Below are 20037 nucleotides of genomic sequence, written 5' to 3'. Positions count from 1 at the left end.
ATGAAGAGACCAGGAGGGTCAGAGCAGGAGGAAGCCAGGAGGAGAGGAAGAGACCAGGAGGCTCAGAGCAGGAGGAAGCCAGGAGGAGATGAAGAGACCAGGAAGGTCAGAGCAGGAGGAAGCCAGGAGGAGATGAAGACATTAGTGAAGAAGAAGGAATGTATGTGAGGAATGAAGATGAAGTGTCAGAAAGAGGGACAGAGGCAGGAGGCAGATGAGACTCCAGCTCGACCACATGGTATGTTTTTATTCTCCTTACATATTCCATCACAGCAGCTCAATCTAGCGGCTCTTAGTATTGACAAATAATTATTGAAATGTGTTGCTGCACAGGTCACCTTTAGCTCTCTGAAGAGATGGGTGATGTCTTTTGTGTACTTAATTATAACGAAGTACTTTTACTGTACTTACAGTAAGCAGAATTCATGAGTATTTTCTGCTGTTTTATACTATATTTGAGTTTGTTTGTCTGAACATCTTGTTTCTCTTATGCATCAAGAACACACAGGGCATGATTTAACAATAAAAAGGTTATATACAGTATAAAATACCACATACTGTCTGCCCTCCCATGTCACCCTGGCATGATCTCTTGCCACCCCATGTAAAATGTTCTAGAACCGCCTCTGCCCCCCTCCCCCCACGGGAGCTCGACCTTTCTCAAAGAATATGTACACAAACACTTGAACCTGAACACACACATACACGTGTGCAATACGTGGTGTAATGTGTTTTGGGGCCATAACATTCAATTACAACCGGATTGTACGGTTATGAATGCATTATAAGTTAGTTATGATGTAGTTAAAACAATATTGGATGATAGTAATTTTTTGTGTGTTTTGGACTGAAATAAATCATGGGTCAAAATTGACGCGCGAACACCATGAACGGTAATAGCTTTTGAACACAACACAAGGGTTAATAAAGCATAATATATTTCTAACAAAATACAATGAATTCACAGATTTTGTAACACTATTTTTACTAGAGGTTTAATTCATGACGCTGGTTTATTAATTTCCACAGTTGTAACATTGTATTACACACAACAGTGTAGGAGAGTGAGGTGATAGCGATGGTGTCTTTGTATATTTTAATGCCATTTTTTCTTTTCTTCTTCCACCCACTACAGCCTTTGGTCAAATGTAATCTCTTTCATGATCTGTTAGTGTGTTATTCTTAGCTGGAAACACACAGCTGATTAAACAGCGGAATAAAAGCTGTATTTGTCTGCTTATCCAACAGGTTTGCAGGCAGCCGCCACTCTCCGATGTCCGGGGACAGACGAGATGTGGTTGGAGAGGGCGGGTCCAGTGGAAAGTCTACTCCTAATTGGTCGAGAATGGAGGAAGGGGGAGGAGCTGAACGAACGTCAACAGGTGATTATAATAGGGACATTTAATTGAGTAAGCTTAATACTGGGTGTGTGTGTGTGTGTGTGTGTGTGTGTGTGTGTGTGTGTGTGTGTGTGTGTGTGTGTGTGTGTGTGTGTGTGTGTGTGTGTGTGTGTGTGTGTGTGTGTGTGTGTGTGTGTGTGTGTGTGTGTGTGTGTGTGTGTGTGTGTGTGTGTGTGTGTGTGTGTGTGTGTGTGTGTGTGTGTGTGTGTGTGTGTGTGTGTGTGTGTGTGTGTGTGTGTGTGTGTGTGTGTGTGTGTGTGTGTGTGTGTGTGTGTGTGTGATATATGAAGGCACTTGACTTTAGAATAGCGGGGGAGGGAGGCACATCGCATCCATATTAGTAAATCCTTTGATGTGACAGGTAGCCAGAAAGGTGTGTGAATGGAGTTAGTGTGTGCCTCCTCGTCTGCCAGTGACAGTTTTTCGTGCCGACAGCATCCACAACCCCCTCTTCTTCCTCCTCCTCCTCTTCCTCCACCTCCTCTGCAGGCTGTGAATTATGTTGCCGTCACAGAGCGGGTCTTAATGTCTCTGCAAGGTGGGAAGATAATGATGCAGCGAAAAGAAATGATTGAATGGGGGAATTGAGATCAAGTAGTGATCTCATTACAGTGAATGGCTTTCCCTTTGTCACTTGTCACTCCTTTCTATATTAATAATGAAGGAAGAGAAAGGGGGAGAAATTATTTTCTTTCCTGTGTCAACAAAGTTGGCCAACCTTCTCTTTGTGTGCTTTCCCTCCTTTCCTCCAGCCTGTTCCTCATTCACAAATGCCACTTATGTTAACCTCTCATTCATCTTTCTATTCTCTTGTACGTTGGCTCTCATTTAGTATTCACGCATGAAATGTTTTCTGGGAGTTTTCTTCTTGTTTTCTCTGAAAGCCACAAGAAACACATGCTCTTCTGCCGCTCCTCTAAATCCCAGCCGGATGTTTCTCTGGTTGATTTTTGACCGGCCTAATTTCAGCCTTGACCTGTTTCTGACCGCCGAGATCCTAGAGAACAGCGTTAGTCTCTCATTTTGTGGTTGTTTGTAGCACTTATGTCTCTATTGGTCAGGGTGGAACAATGTAGGCTCGCCAACTGTCAAGCCCTGTTCTGCTTTCTCTGTGGTTTGAGTTGATGTCCTTTCCTCTTCCTCCCATTTACCCCTTGACCCGTTAGTCCGGGGCAATGATGATGTGGCCGAGCTCCGTCCAGAAATAACACATGTCATGTAGAGGGCAGAATACTCACTTTTGATCTCCCAATTCCTGTCACATTCGAATGGGACATTACTTGACGCTAACTCTCAATATGTCGTTTTCTGCCACTGGTGGTCTTTCGATCTAAATAATTACTAAAGATGTTTAATGAAATTGTGGAGTAGTGTGAGTTTGTCATTGCTGTCAAGTGTCAACCTATTACAGTTAGGATTTCTTAAGGAGGTTTTTTTTTCCAGGAGTAGAAACATTACCGGTGGTCTCCTGTTCTCCAAAACAACAGACCCGGTGATTAATTTCATTGACAAAAGAAATTAAACGGAGACAAAAATAAGTGTTTCTGCAGGAAAGCCAAGATATAAAAACTGTATTGTAAAAATACTGAACAGGGATTACGTCACCATTAAAGGTGCAACTATTCACGATATGTCTATTTCTCTACTATTAAATAAAAAATGTGTTTCATTTTCTTTTATTAACCTGGCACGTTTATGATTAATTCATGCATTGGATAGTGAGATGCAGAGATTTGCGACCTCTTAAAGGTTTTTTTAGTTTAACAATGCTCACAGGAGTGCACACAACAACCCGAGGTGTTGGGAATGTATTTTACATCAACAATCACATCAATAACCAATCTTAATAAAAAAACTAAATGCGGTCACATTATGCACAAGCATGCACACATGCAGCTATCTCTAATTAGCAGTGGCGAACCGTGTCTATCACAAACGGACCTTCTGTAGACACACACACACCCCCTGCCGCCGCCCCCCCGGCGTTATGTCCGTATTTTCCCTGAATTGTCGTCTTGAAAAGGGTACTCACAACAATTCCGCAACAACTTCATCTTCACCTGTTGCACTTGCCCTTTCAATGTTAAAAACAATAAAACGGCATGAATTGCTTCGTCGCATTCATCTAGATCAGGGGTGCCCAACCTTTTTTGAACCGAGATCTACTTTTAAAGTTGCCAGCCTACCGAGATCAAACAGTCCAAATAGAAAGGCGTAGCCATTACTGACAGCCTACTACCAGGTGAACACACTTCTACTTGTATAAAACTGACCTTTGTACGATTAATACTTCATAAAATACTGCAGATCCTTTATCTTAGCTCTTTCTAATCTACACACATACAAGTATTTAACTGAAGTCACACAACAGTGTTGTTGATACAGAGTTTGAGTTTATTCACACGTCACATACTACAGTGGGTAATGTTTTCAAGAAACATTGAACAGTGCTGCCACACATGACACAGGAAAAAAAAGAAAATACTCTGAACCCTTTCTTTGCCATTATTTAAAAATAGTGTTGCTCCAAAAGTATAAATTAGGCTTACTAATAAGACAACTCAGATCTGAAGCTACACAGGAATCTGCTGCCAAAGTGCAATAAAAAACCCTTTTTTTGTTGCATTTTATTAGAGTATAAAAATAAATGCCTTTTTAAAATCGGATGCAAGCAACACTAGTTTCTTAACCTGAATGATAATAGACTATAATCAATTTAAACAGATCTTAAGGTTTGCATTCTTAAACCATTGTGTACAATAATTATAATGAATAAGTTCAAACAAACTAAAACTTACAGCTGATTAATAACGGTATCTAACTTGAGTTTTTATTATATCAAAAACCTGTTGAAATCAGTGACAAAGCGCGTCGGCAGCCTCCAGGAATGCTTCTTTCACAACTTCGCCGTCTTTGAAAGACTTCATGTGTTTCGCAAGAACGCGACTGACACGATAAGATGCTATGGTAGCAGCCTTGCTCTTGTTGTTACGCCTGGTGAAAATGGACTGCTGTGCATTTAGCGGTCCTTTCAGGCCCCTCCCCTTTTGGGAGCGTAGGGCAGAATTAGGAGGGAATTCCGTCTCCTAGCGTTTGTGCACAGTTTTGAAATGCCGCTCCTAAATTACCCTTCTTCGATAAAGCCACGCTCGCATTGCAGATGAGACGGATGGACTTTGAATTGGAATAGATAAAAAAATAATTAACCTCCCACTCGGAGTGAAAATTATATATTTTGGGCTTTTTTGCTTTTGCCATAATTGCGGTCTTGTGTGTGCGAACTGTCACTCCCGTTGACACGGACAAGTCAGCAAAATAGTGCCCACTGCCCACCAGCCACGCCCCGACACATGGGGTCACGCCGGCCAATCACAAAGCTTTGATGCGTTCATGTGCATTATTCTGGCACAGGAAGATTATGTTATAGGACATTAACGATAAAACTGAATATTGTTGTTCTATTTTTAGACACATCTCGCGATCGATTGGTAGGGCACCCCTGATCTACCGTAGATCCTCTGTCTCGAGCCAGTTAACTAGCGGGCCTTCTAGGGTACCCTGGAACTGAGGGAAACTCTGAAAGAACACGCCCATTGGCTACAAATCAATATATGATTGGTTGATCAAACTGTCAATCCAAACGTATTCTCTCATTCAGTGCAACGGCTAGGGCATTCTATCAAGGATATAGAATACCTTGGTTAAAGGATATTCTACCCAGAGACCCAGAACAAGATCTGATTGGTTGCTTTCTTTTCTAACACAAAACCACTGAAATGCGTAGCGCATGGTTCGAGAAGGACAAACAAATCAACGTAACACTGTAATATTACAGATCATCAACAACACAGATACGATTCTCATTTATTCATTTTATATACATTTTATTTATATAATTAAATAGATTTTTTGTTTGTTTTATCTGAGTGCTCCAGGGTATTCTCTGAATACCTTGAAGGCCCTGACGGTTTGCCACTGCTAATTAGTGCAGAGTCCTTTGAACTGCGATGAAGAGGAAGCTAAGCAGGGTTATGAATATTCTACGTGAAGGGTGTGGAGTCACTATATTTCTGGATTCACCCCAGCAGATGTTACCCCCCTCTTAGCTCTTCCTCTAATGGTGCCGTGATCATTAGCTGCTTGTTCTTTGTGTGTTTGTTGCATAAGATATACACAATTACATAACAGTACCATTTATAACCCCAGTTCTGCTTCAGGACACCTCGTCACATTACCCCACCGTCAACAGCCTGCCCAGAACAAACAGCCGTCTGTTTGATGTGCGCTGCATTAGGTGACAAGTGATCTGGGTTTATTCTATGCACACGGTAGAGACACGATTAAAAACAATCGTTATAAACCTCAAGGAAGCAAGAGTTCTGTCGTAGCAAAATACACTCAAGTGAGCACAGAGGAAAACAACTGCATCATCAACAAGTCATCTGTTTGTACCTCAGGGTTTGTTCATGTGTTTTTCCCCTCTATTTATTGCAGAGTCTCCAGTCTCCAAATCGGGTCAGGGCTACTCTGGAGCTCCTCGCATCCAGAGGCAGGAGCAGGTCATCCACGTGTCCCCGAAGAAGGGCAGTCAGGTCAGGACACTTTTACTTACACCACCACTCTGACAGTACTGTTAGAAGAATATCACTCGTCACCGGCTTGGTCTTCAATATTCAGGATACATGTATTTATTATCCTTGCAAGAATGGAAGTAGTCATCACACACAGGGGTGCGTGGGGCAAATAGTTCCCAGAGTAGAGTCCTTGATATGCTTATATACAAGAGAGGGTGTTACAGTCAACAAGATGGAAGAATACTGGTTCAAAGCAGTGTTCTGACATTAGCTAAGATTAGCTAATGTCAGAACATCCGGTCATACATCCGGCTACGTACACAGCTACGTAGGGCCTCTTTTATCACGTGCTACTCTGATATAGAAGGAACATTCAGTATTTTCCCAACAAGTACCCACCATCCTCTGGGGCTCAGATCACTCGTTTGTTTTTATTAAGGTTTTCTGCATCGCTTCTGGCATATGGGTAAAATGTAATTGTTGTAGTTAGTCACATTGTAATCTTAAAAAGTCACCAAATAAAAAAAAACCTGATGTTTTCACACACATGGAATTCTCCCTCACTCATCTCCTTTCTGTTTGTTCTGGCAGTCGGACGGCCCTTACTCCGGGCACTCCAGCAGTAACACTCTGTCCAGCACCGCCTCCAGCGGGGGCCACAGCGACAGCGACAAATGGTACGAGATGGCAGCGGGTGGAGGAACCAGCACTGAGCCGGGAGGAGAGCCGGAGCCCAACGGCCTGGGGGGAGGAGGCTACCTGCAGGGGGCGTCGGCCGACAGCGGCATCGACACCAGCTCTTTTGGAGCCTCCCACCACACACACCCCCACTCCCATCACGGCAGCACCACCTCCCTGCTGGCCCCCAGCGGAGGGAGAGAGAGCCGGGAGAGCAGGGAGAGCCGGGAGAGCAGGGAGAGATCAGTGTCTCCGTGGCACAGCCCCACCGAGGGGGGCCGCAGGATGCTGGAGAGGTCTCCAGCTGCAGCAGAGTCCCCGGGCCTTCCAGGAGAAAGGAGCCTGGAGGGGACCGGCCGGAGCCCCCCCACTCACCTCCTGGTGAGAGACAGCAGCACCTTCAGCCTGAACGAAGCCGGGTCACACTCCAGGTCAGTCTGTGGGTTTGAGACTTAAAGTATGGTTCACAACTTCTAGTGTTCAGTGGTTATAATATATCCTCTATGAAGTATCACATGTATCTTCCTTGAGACCAACTGCTCGGTTACATCACTTATACTTCACCTTTCACCTTGAACATAACAGTATCTTGCTTGAGGCTGATGTAAACAGTATCAGAAGCTTTTGAATAAATAAATAAAATACTTAAAACTTAATACTAAAATATGATGAAAAACGTCAGACTGAATAACAGCCATCTGATCATTTCTTAATAATAGCAGGAAAGATACTTTTGGGCAGTAACTAAAAAAACATGTGATTCATACAAAAAAGGAGAATAGCACTTATTGTGCAGACCAAGGCTGTTTCCATGAGTGAAAGATGTTTTGTGTATCTGCCATGTGATTCAGATCTGTTCCACAATTGCCTTCTTCCTTGACCCCTGCCACCAAGTTTCGTAAAAATTGGGTATTTGATATTTTCTGTTGAACAAACAAACAGGCGTGCAGTGTTTTCCTGACCTCTGCTGAATGTTTCCAACTCTCATTACGCCAATATTTCTTTGTCCAAGAAGAACACACACTAGACGCTAAGTCTCTCCTGGAAACCAAGTGTGCGGGGGCAATTATTTTCTCCCTCTTATCTTTCCACATTAGGCCTCAGGAAATGTGAAACACGTGTCCAACTTTTCACAGCTGAACTGGTGTCCACAGCCGAGAGAACTCCAGCGTCACACGCTTCCTGTTTGAGCCAGTCTTAATTCACAGCTTCAGATAGAGTTACAGTTCACGACCCGTCATCTGTCCGGCATTTAAAATGCACTTGTATTCTGCTAAAGTGGCGGAGCAGGGATTAGGGGGATTAATGTACTTATAGAACCAAAAGTAATAGTACTCATTATGCTAAACGGCCTATTTCAGAATAATATATATTACAATGGATTATAAATACTGATGCATTTATGTGTTACTTCTTGAATGTTACGGATGGTAAAGCTGTAGCCAATTTATTCTACTTCACCTAATAATGATATGTTACTCAATTATGCATCGTACTTTATAGGGATGGGAATTTGAAAGCAAATGTATATTCAAATATTCGACCCCCAAAAAAACGGTTAACCGATTCACCGAAATGTACATATCCTATAAAAAAAATTTGAATACAAAATAAATAAATACATGTTCAAATAAGTATAGAAACCAAGTCGAATTTCTCAAATGTATTGAACTGGTGATCACAGTTTGAACAGTTGACAGCTTTCATGCTTAAAACTTAACTTGGTTTTTAAATTAAAAGAATAAATAAAAAAAGGGGATCATACACGAACAACATAACGGGTTAGGGTAACGTAACCCTATCACAACAGAGATCAACAACCTGTAACAGGGCTATGCACAGAATGCAGCTATTCAATACTCATTCTTCTTTAAGAATATGAGCATGTCTACTCAGGGGAGAGGCGGGTGCGGAGGCGATTCACAATCAGGCCAGCTGTAGAGAAGACCCTCTCAGCTGGAATTTGAGCATAAGATGAGATTTGAGTCTGCGTGATCTGCGTGTAGGAGGGGCAGCAGCCATATCATTAGCTAGAACTAGCTAGATCTGACGGATTTGGACATAAACGCGAGTGAAGTATGACCGGACGCGAGAGAGAGAGATCAGCACCTGCAGCTCTGCCCGCTGTGAGCAAAACACACCTTTAGACCTGACACACTTAGCTATGGCACTGCCGTATACATTGAATTATTCCATTTGATAAAATGTAATCAACTTAGGCACTCCCCCGAAGAAAAATTAAATAATAATAATTACAATAAAAATATTCATAACTCATATTCTCATATCTGAATAATTTCGAGTATTCGATTAATTGTTCCCACCCCTAGTACTTTATGAGTGGTTAAATATTTGGTATTAAGCGTCTGTATCTAGTTACTAATGTTGTCAGACAAACATAATTGCTCAACGTTTTACTTTGATATCTTGTTTCAACAGTTACTTTAAAAAAAAAAAACATTATGCTTTTATTTTTTTACTCTATTTAGTCTTTATTTTTTACCTTGTGTGAATCCTGCATTTCCCCAAGGGGATAAATGAAGTTCCATCTTATCTTATCTTATAACTCAGTAAAAAAAAAAAAAATGTGCCTCCCTCTTAGCGTAGCCGAGTGGTTTTTTGAAATGGCTTACAACGGAAATAGTAAAGCACAAGTATCCCAAAGTTGTATTGAGGTGCAGTATTTAAGTAAATGTAATTAGTTGTATCCTACCACTGTTCTCTCCTCAACATAAACATCTGGATAAGCCATTAAGAAAACCTGTCATAAGGGTTATGATTTAACTTCTGTATATTTTTGGGGGATTTTGACATACTTTATTAATCCTCGTGGGGAAATTGTTTCTCTGCATTTGACCCATCCTAGTGTTAGGAGCAGTGTGCTGCCATTTTGAACGGCGCCCGGGGAGCAGTGTAGGGAACGGTGCCTTGCTCAGGGACACCTCGGTAGCACTTGGTCTTGCCCGGGTGACCTTCCAGTTGCCAAGCCAAGTCCCTATCGACATCGCCACCACCGACCCTGATATCTCCTATCAGGCTCTTAAGCTTTTCTTATTCGTGGTGCATTCCCATGATGAGTAACCCCCCCACTGTGTTCCCCTCCTTTGTCCATCAGCTCCAGGCACTCGGGCCACAGCTCCCCGAGAGACGAGTCCTCCTCTTCAACAACGTCTCCTTCGTCCCAGTCCTCCTCCTCCTCGTCCCCGGGGCCCAAGAGCTTCTACCCCCGCCAGGGAGCTCAGTCCAAGTACCTGATCGGCTGGAGGAAACCCGGATCCACCATCAACTCTGTCGACTTTGGAGACACACGCAAGTAAGGAGGAATTTAGACAGTACAGTTGGGCTTTATTTATTGTTCGCAGTACGGCAGTGGGTTTAAACTGTGAACACAGTTATATTGCTTTTATGTTGCCACAAGTTTGGGCAAAGTTTATAATAGATTGGTTCAATAGGTGGCCCCTAGAAACATTCAATATTCCAAGCAAGCGGCTCCTAGTGGATTTGAAAACGTTTACCTAGCATTATCTTCAGGGTGTGGGAAAATGAACACAAGGACAATATACTCCAATTAATTCAAAAAACAATGCTCGATCCATATTGGCTTTTGTAAAGCTGATAATGTTGCATTCGTGTTGGGAACTTGTCAGAGGTGATGAAGCAGTGTTGTTGTGCTGCTCTTCATCACTGCATGTATATAGGAGGGATAGAATTGAACATTACTAGCTTTACTATGACAGTGTTCACTGTAGGGATGCTACGTAACACTGTGTTGATCCCATTGCTTATCCACCCACATGACTTCATCCCTGTACTGCACTAAATAGCTTCTGGAAGGAAATACATACTGCTCTATTCCCCCCTTGTGGTAGAAGAGGATATTACAGTAATGGCAGCACCTGGATGCAAGTTGGTGGTGAAATGCTCTGCTGTTGAAGCTGAATGAACACATATCTCTATTATTTATCAGTGTTATCATTTGTGTGTAACCAAACAACAGTGCCGTTATGTAAATAAAATGCTAATTGGGGTTTGAATTCAGAATATTTGGAAGTTAGGATAATTTAGTTTGTAAAAGTTTACCTTGATGAAAGGGGATAATATTTTTCATTAATAATTTTATGTCAGATTTTTGGACAATTCATTTAGTCTTCTAAGGACACCTGAGGGAGGTGTGTGGCGCAGTGGGCTATACGTTGGTGTTGGTCAGAGGGGCACAGGTTCAAATCCCACTGCAGTCAGCATGTCGTTGTGTCCCTGAGACACTTCACCCCAAATTGCTCCTGTTGGGATTGTCCACAGTATTGAGTATGTTAGTCGCTTTGGATAAAAGCATCTATCAAGTAACATGTAATGTAATCTGAGTAACTTTTTGGAAAGTGAAAAACAAGGGTTAATCTGTGCGGCCTTGTCTGTCTGTGTGTGTATTAGGAAGTCTCCAGGAGAGGGGGGGGTGGAGGTTGTTCCCGTCCCAGCAGCCAGGCCCTCTCTTCGGGATATGCATTCGCCCCAGCCTCACGCCAAATCCACGATGGAGGAAGACATAAAGAGACACAATTCCCCCGACAGCCCTCCACTACCACGCAGACATAAGGAAAAGGTACGCCTGCAGAAATATGCATCCCAAAATCTTTTTACAACAACTGGTCGATATAACCAAATCCTAAAATAACAAAACTGTTGTTAATCAGGTTTCTTCACCTTTTACATTTCCGTGAATCTTTCAAATGAGTAAAGTGGATTCATTTGGACAAGGCAAATGAAGCCGTCTCCTGACACAATACCACTTAATGTGTGTCTCTTTTAAATATTTGCGAAAGGACAGATTCACTTAGAAAGTTACCCCACATTCGTCTTACATGTTAGGTGTACGTTTAGTTTGCACATATCACATTTTTCTAATAGGTATTTCTGCGGTTGTTTTCTGTCGGGGTTCATCCACATATTGCATTTGGTTGGATCCTATTTTAGTAATAATACAATAACATTCCCCATCACCTCCCCACCCTGTGCAGCACGGGCAGAAACCCCAGCAGATCCCGCCTCTGAACCGCCATCGCCCCCTGCATCGAACCCTCTCAGACGAGAGCATCTATCGGGGCCAGCGCCTCCCCCCCCTCTTAGACTCCATGCCCGAACCGGCGCTCGGTGCAGACCTCCTCTTCAGCTGCTCCACCCTCCCACGCTCACCCACCACCCGCGGAGTTCCCCTGCGACGGCCCTCCTATAAACTGGGCGTCAAACTCCATGGTAAGTGTGTAGGTTTCTAGAAGAGGCGAAGTAGCTATAGCAGCTGGAGTTTAGTTTATTTGTTTATAGTGTCGTGGACAGTCCCCATTGATCAACTGTCACACAAAACAGTAAATGGGGGGAGGAGCTTTAGCAAACATTGCTAATTTCCAGCTGTTGTCCCGGGCCAGATGATAATGGACACCCTTAAAATCACAATATATCACAGCTGCAGCGTGTAGTTGACCAAATTAGCTGTAAGTGGTAAGACTATTGACAAATTACCAGCTATTTAAAATAATCATCATGTAATTTTTCTAACAAAAATGCCCCAAAAAATTACTTGAATTCTGGGATTTCTTTTTTTCCCCTCTGTTTTTATATCATAAAAAAATTGCTATTTGAGACTGACAAAAGATCAGATCTAAAGTAATTCACTTGGATTTTAGAAACTGGGAAATGTTTTACTATTGAATGACATCACACACACACAGACACACACACACACACACACACACACACACACACACACACACACACACACACACACACACACACACACACACACACACACACACACACACACACACACACACACTCTTTGTCTAACACGCTAACAGTTCTGTGTGCTGTTATGTTCAGTCATCGTTCTTATGTTGAGAATACATTTACTTTGCAAGTAATTATGGGATGTATTTCTTCTTTCATAGCAATTTTCCTTCATACTTTCTTACCGTGAAATAGGTCTTAAATTCTATTCAAAGTGGTCTTAAAAAGTCTTACATTTGAGTTGGTGAAACCTGCAGGAACCCTGATTATGTACACCAAATGATTAATCTGTGAATTAAGGAAATACGCAACAGATTGACTGATAAAGAAAATAATCATTAGTTGCAGCATTATTAACTTTCAACAGCTGTTTTTATGTGTTTATATCATTGTTTAAAAGACTGTATTTCAAAATAAGTTCTTTAACATTCAGCTCTTTCATCCACTCCTCTGCTTATAGGTGACCTTTCAGCATCTGACACATCATTGGTGGATCTGGTGGAGCGTCACCGCGGCCCCCTCCCTCAGGAGCTGATGCCCCTCCCCTCTCAGGGCCAGGAAAGGGAAAGCCCTCTGGAGTGGACTCACCTGGTGGACGTGGCCAGTACGTTTGAGACTGAAAGAAACCCACACTACGGTATTAACAAATTCTTTGTCTTTAGTAAAGTATATAAAGCAGCCTAACAGAGAGTCAATCAAGAGGGAGAGTGATTAGATAGTCCTGATTGTGGGGTATCAATGTGTTTTATATATAACGCATAGACATGAATTATTATTTCCACTTTTTTGAATTTGTTGAGCCTTTGCCTGCTACTTATTGTTCGTATAAATAACTATGACTTGGTTTTACCTTTGTTTATTCCTCTCTTCTCCAGTCCAGAGAAGTTATGTGTTTGGAGATTCAAACCACCGGAGCAGCGGGGCCTCGAGCCCCCAGCAGTCCCACATCGAGCTGCAGCCGGCCCCGCTGTCCCGGCCCTCGTCCAGGTAACACCACACACAGGAAATATTCAGGGTACACATGTGACCTCAAGACTGCAACTTGTTCACTTTGCAGCCGAATAAGACTCAAATAAAAAATGATTTGCCTTCTTTTTTTAAATAAAATACAGTACATAGATCACTACTTAATCTCATCATAAGGCGCGTTCACACCGGAGTACTTTTACCCGTACTTTTCCCGTTTAGTTCCGATAGTGCCTGGAATTTTGCGTTCACAACAAAAAGAGGTGAGTGAGGTGACTTCGGGTGGCAGTATACACCGTGAAGTGATTTGCGGCCTGCCAGTAAACCCAAAGCAGCAGAAGAAGAAGAAGTGACGTAAGCGGCTTCATTTGCGTAATCTTCCCTCAGGGAACTTATCCCGGTGTGAACGCGATCTGTACTTAGTTCCATGGGGTCACTAAGTGCTGTCACTAAGTGCTGGCACTAAGTACGGCAAAGTACTTGGTGTGAAAGCGGCTATTGTAAACCACTGCAAAAATCACTGTATTAATTCATTTGATCGTGTTTTTAAGCTATACATATACATTCACGTCCTTTTGAGTCTTAATTAATTGAATGCAAATTGCTGTTAACTGTCATAAGAAATAAATAGATTCACAAAGGAGAGAGTGTGAGTATGAACGATGCCTCTGTGTCTCTCTCATCCCCAGCGAGGGTCACATAGGGCTGGAGAGGAAGGTGACCAAGCTGGAGGCCACGGTGAAGATGCTGCAGGAGGACCTGAAGAAGGTGAGGTGGGGGGGAACACACACACACATGCACTTACTGCACGAATACATATTTATAGATTTTTTTTTTTTGGCAGTTCATGGAGATATGTTAACCTTCACTCTGTGCTAAAAGATAACTGTCTAGGAATGAAAGTCCATGCTTTCTTTGCATCCAGTGGAACAGGGAACAGCAGGGGGTGTAAATAGATATTTGGTCTTGCCACTGTTTATTTGTTTCTGCTCTACAGCTTATCGGTGCTCCCTTTCACTAGACTCACTAGAATGAGTGACATTTCACTCAAATGATCTGCCATCCTCTCATACGGTCTTTCTAAGCTGATGTCTACATTTCCATTACTTTCCATCACTGTGTCCAGAGTGTTAAAAAGGGACCTGTTGTTTTGATATGTGTGTGTCTGATGCGTTTCACCTACCTATGATAATATAGGCTAACTCTCCAGTGTCAAACAATTGTTGCTTATTTTTGACGCCTCATTTATGCTATAAAAATTACTTTTCAAAAGACGATCCCAGAGCAGATATTTACACAGCATTTTAGGTTCCTTCAGTTTTTAGCTAAAGGAGCGAAAACTGAAGGTCACGTTATTTTTAAAAGTTTGATGTTTTTGATCTGCTAGTTGCAGACTTTGACTACTTTGACCTCTAAACAGTGAAGACTTTTCCCTCTCAAAAACACTGCAGTCTGGTTGTGATTTATTTCTTACGCAATTCTTAGTCAATTCTCTGCTGTCTTTGAAATACTGGGAGGCATTAACCCGTCTGCATTTCTCCCGTTGTAAGCGGTAGATCAGTTCGACACCAGATCAGATTTTATTTACTATTATAACAAATCACCATTTAGCCTCAGGGGGTTTTACAGTCTGTTCAGCATACAGCACCCTCTGTCCTTTTCAACCATCCCCTCAGAAAAGGAAAAACTCCACAAACAAACCGCTTCCACTGGGAAACTAGTATGCTACACTTCAACCACCCCGAAGCCAGAAGCACAACTCAGAGGGTTTCATTTTTTTCTTTAACTGGATATAAATGAATGTTCTGTTGTGCTTTTAACAAATTCAAAATGTCAATTGATCAAATCTGAAAGCTCGTTTCTGTGCCGGCAAACCTGAGATTGTTTATGTAATTGCTAAAATTAAAGTGTTGATTATATTTAAACAGAGTAAGGTGATGATGTTGAATATTGAATGTTCAGTGATTTTATTTGTAATTCACTAATTTCAGTCACGACGATATTGTTTTCTTCTCAATAGAATAGAATAAAATATATATTTTATTGTCATCATACAAAGTACAACAAAATGTCTTTGGAAACTCTCACTGCAGTAAAAAATAGACACAAATAAATAAATAAGAGTGGTAAAAGCGATGACAGTGCAACGAGATAAAATTCAATGTGCATATTTACACTTACAGTCTAAAAACGTTAAATGTACAAAACTGTATAACTAACTGTGTGTTCATAAAGCGTTACGGTACGTCCACACAGCAGCTTTGAAAAAATCTTGAAAATCTTGGAGGTGGGCGTGTCTGAGAGCTTGGCGATTTTTTGCGAGCAACGCGACCAACAACCAATCACATGAATCTCCCGCCCCCGACATACAAAGCAAAAAAAGAAACGGGGATTTTATGCGAGCAATATATATATATATAAACTCCCCAAAGAGGCGAACACCTACCAGTTTCACCCACTGTCTCTGCCACCTCCCTCCATGCCTGGTTCCTCCGGTTTGTATCCCGGTAAATAGTCTGGTCGTAAAGAACCGGGTGATTTGCTACCGTAATTTCTCGTTTTGGAATATGAGGAAATGAACTCCGGTATGTCTCTCCCAGTTTACACTTGGTTTGATTGGCTAGCGCTTGTACTGTCAGATTTGCATAAACGGGATTTGATTGGCTGACACTTCCAGCTCAGCTTCAAAAGTTGAACATTGCTCAACTTTTGACTCCTGAAAATCCTGAAAATCTTCGCTTTGCTTCCCCACAATGCAGTTCGGCGAAAAGCGAGGCAAAGTGACGTCACCCCCATTCAAAGTCAATGGGCAGAGAAGCGTTGGAAGATTTTTTTAAAGCTGCTGTGTGGACGTACCGTTATAGTAACCAAAGCATGCAAGTAAAATAGCCATAACTATCTCTAAATAGTGGTTGCACTCCTTAAAAACTGCTTCAATTGTATCAATGTCCCCCATCCTCCCTCCCAGGAGCGTGAGGAGAAGCTGAGGCTGCAGGGGCAGGTCAAGAGGCTGTGGGAGGACAACCAGAGGCTGCAGGAGGAGTCGCAGACATCCGCCACCAAGCTGAAGAAGTTCACAGAGTGGGTCTTCAACACCATCGACATGAACTGATCCCCACCCCACCCCCACCCCCCGCCCTGCACACTTTGACTCTTGCACGCACGCACACAAGTGCACACATCGACACTGGGCAGAGACCATAGGGGAAGAAGCTGTGCACAAGAACCCTGGACGTGATTATGCGTCCATCTTTCTTTGGCTTCATACATCAACAGCTGATATCTGGTGAGCGGCCTCCCTCTCCACACTTCTCAGGATGAGAATAAGTCAATATGAGGGACTGTCCTCTCCAATGGGACCAGAGACTAAGCTGTGCCAAAATCATTTTATAAAATAGTGACAAAGAGGAAGCTCCCCCCCTCCCCCCCCCCCCTGAAATGCTTTCTCACTTCGATGTGTTTCCCCTGTTAAGGACCTTGTTAATACCACTCGGAGTCCGACAGGTACTACGCGACAAATCTGCCAGCTGGCGTTTGCTGTAACACAAACACCTATAATGAATCCGAAGCCTCGAGACCTCTGACTGGACGAAGGAGAGCTTTTTGTTGTCTTCACATGTACAGAAGTTTCATCTCCTAAAGTTTCTCACCACTGAAGGGTCATGGTGGAAGTTCAGCCACCGACATGGAAGCAGGTCGCCTCTGATCGCCAGGGAAACGTGGATTTGTACAGCATTGTTCCTCCTCTTCGTCCCTCAGATCTGGATTACTGCATCCTGTCTGTCAGCACAACCCCACACCTGACGGAGGAGTGTATTTATAAGCCATCGGCAAGCGGTGCCATCAAACATGACTGAAATCCAGAGTGCTTTGGTCTATCCAAATTGTATGTGTCTTAAAAGCAATAGGAAAGACTCCTGTCTCTCTCATAAAAGAATAAGGGAGACGTGTGATGTGGGAGGAGATATTTTAAAGGTTACACTTAAAAGACTCTTGCTGCACAAGAGCCTCCATCTTCTTCTGTTAAAGCAGAAGATATCATGCTTTAGGAAAAAGGACGGAGAGGACTCTGCGCAGCGTCCCATCTGGAATACACAGAGCCAGTAATGACATTTTTTGGGAGGGAAAAGTAAGAGTGGACTTTTTCCTCCTGTGTTAATTTATTTCATTGTATTATAATTCAAATAAATAAGTTGTTCTATTCGTCAAAGTACAACTGACATCAGTGTTTAGTTTCTCAAGAAAAACGGTCACTAGCTATATTATTTAAATGGCTTTCTTTCTCAATTCTGATTATATGCTTTTTATTCTGTATTATGTTGTGTTTTGTGGTGCCCAAGCCTGCTGTCGTGTTGCTTACAGTGCCCTCTAGTGGTGACCAGTGGAAATGTCATGATTATTAAATGTGCCGCCAGTCACTCTGTATTTTCCCCACGCCTCTCCAACAATCAGTCAGACATCGGGAGGCCACACGCACACACACACGCAGAACAGGAAACAAACGCCAGCTTTGACAGACAATCAAAGGTGGATTTTAGATTAAAGGAAGCAAACCTTATGTGTGTGTATGTAGGTGTGTTTTACATTTTAACATCTATAGTTTTCCTCAGGTTCAGTATTTGTAGGAAAAGTAATTATATGGTGAGATTATAAAGCCCCATGATGAGCCAGTGGCAGTGTGTGTTGTCAGTGTGTGAATGTACATCAGCCATGCCTACACTCCCTTCTTTTGGTCATTTTCTCAGAGCAGGGACGTGCCTTTGAAATAGCACCTGGGGAACAGATGAAAGGGAAAGGCTCGTCTTTTTCATCCCGAAAAATAAACACATTTGAGTTTTAATCAGCTTCATACTCACAGTTGTAGATCTCATAAATGTCTGTAGTGCGAGGCTTGTCTTCGTATGAATATTTGTACCGAACACAATCAGGCGCGCCAGCCTCCAGAAGCAGGGACGAGTGTGTTTGAAGTGTATGGAAATGTGACGGTGTGTGTGCCTTTGCATTCAGCGACATGCAGTATATCTTTCAGGGCAGCTGGCCCCTGTAATAAGAGTGTGTTGATAGAAATGTTCCCCCTAAATCACAAAGCCACTTACACCCCGAGGAGACAGAGTGTTCCCTCAGCCAGGTGCATGCTGGGGTTACTTCAGGTCGTCGTATGTTGGAAATGCTGATCACAAACGTGGTGTTAAAGCCTTAACTCCTTCCCTGTCCTCTGCTATCAAACGTTTGATAAAAAAAGATCCCAATTTTTGAATCTCTTAAAAGTAAATTTGTGTTTTAAATCGATGTAATTAAACCCAGAACGCCACCCGGTCTGAATGTAAAGATAATTTAAACGAGCCTAACGAAATGTGACGTTTACTATAACTGACATTCAGCTTTGTAGTTTAGCAGTGTCATGAGTGAAGTCGTAACAAAAAAGACGGTTCTGTTTTAAGAATCTCAAATAAATCTGTGTGGATTATAAAAGAAACGTCCCAATAGTTTTGCTTGGTGATATTATATAATTGTTTTAACAGTTCAAGAAGTCGGCCAGTTGTGAAAAGCATTCTAGTAGTCATCCAATAATGTGAAATCCTTACACACGATATAACGAGATGTATAGGTGGAAGTTTTGAATTGCTCAGAGCTACCGTTTGCTTAAATGATGACTAATGTTTGGTATTTTATTGTACATGGAAAGTGCTCTAGTTTTTGTATCTCAAATGAAGTATGGCCACATGACGAACTGTGCAGTAGATGTTTTGCTCGCATCTTTAAAAGTGTGCATCGAGTGGGATGTTATACATTTGTCCACCTTATACAAAGACATTAACAAACCAGTGACTCCAGCGAAAGATGTTATTTCACAGTGCATATTTTTGTTTCCGTTCGCTATGTTTTTGGTGCTTTTCAGAGGGAAATGTGAATGTTCAAATGTTCCATTTTGTAATTTGTTTTTAAGAATCTTTGCACAATGTTTTATAAAAAGGGTTGTGTTGTTTTGGATGAGAAAGGTGAATCGATCCATTCCTGTGCCGTCGTGTCTTGGTGTTGCTCCGTAGTTTTCCTGCCAGCTGACAAGAGGAAGGTCCTTGACTTTATTCAATACGTGTACCCTCCTCTTCCTTCAAGCTTCACTGATCAGACAGAGCCGGCTGGAGGTTGTTGTCTCTGTAGGGATGCTGATTTCCAGCCTGAGAGCTTGGTAATTGCTGGAAGGTTTCACGAAGCTGATCCGTAGGAAGAACAAACTAACCCGTGAAGTGGTCGGCTCTGAGCGGAGGGAAACAACCTTCAAGAGGACCAAGCGTTTGATAGAATAGAAATGCTGTTTACATCCTGGGTCCATTGTCTTTGTAAAATGTAAAGGTATGAAAAAGACATTTGCAGTGATCACAGTATTAAAGTTTCTGAAATAAATAAATGCCGTATCAATTTGTGGATTTATTTTACTTCTGTGAGTTTCTGATCTGTACTGCTTACATATTTTAATGAACTTGAGCTTACTTTTTGAGTACAGAATAAGGATACAAACTAAAATACTTCTTATAAATTAGAAAGCTATATACAGCACAAATCTTAAAGGCTTATTTTAGCTACTGCCGGCAGTTTTGCCATACCATTGAGTACAATGGGATAGTGATGGATATGCTGGAGAG

At 42.2% G+C, this 20037-nt stretch overlaps 1 protein-coding gene across 6 annotated transcripts in view; it reads left to right on the top strand.

Moving 5' to 3' along the window:
• Positions 1-19813, top strand: part of sipa1l1 (signal-induced proliferation-associated 1 like 1) — a 95221-nt gene extending 75408 nt beyond the window's left edge. For 5 of the 6 annotated variants that reach the window (XM_079642495.1, XM_079642493.1, XM_079642494.1 and 2 more), the window contains 10 exons: positions 1249-1382; positions 5895-5992; positions 6566-7083; positions 9768-9965; positions 11081-11249; positions 11665-11899; positions 12888-13064; positions 13303-13414; positions 14083-14161; positions 16362-19813. In XM_079642495.1, coding sequence (XP_079498621.1) covers positions 1249-1382; positions 5895-5992; positions 6566-7083; positions 9768-9965; positions 11081-11249; positions 11665-11899; positions 12888-13064; positions 13303-13414; positions 14083-14161; positions 16362-16505 — 1864 coding nt within the window. In that variant the 3' untranslated portion in view covers positions 16506-19813. The remainder of the gene's footprint in view (positions 1-1248; positions 1383-5894; positions 5993-6565; positions 7084-9767; positions 9966-11080; positions 11250-11664; positions 11900-12887; positions 13065-13302; positions 13415-14082; positions 14162-16361) is intronic. The other variant, XM_079642498.1, reaches the window with a different exon arrangement.
• The last annotated feature ends 224 nt before the right edge of the window (positions 19814-20037 follow it).

Source organism: Notothenia rossii (assembly GCF_949606895.1).
Source record: "Notothenia rossii genome assembly, chromosome: 8".
NCBI classification, from domain to species: domain Eukaryota; kingdom Metazoa; phylum Chordata; class Actinopteri; order Perciformes; family Nototheniidae; genus Notothenia; species Notothenia rossii.
This window is presented reverse-complemented; position numbering and strand designations above follow the sequence as displayed.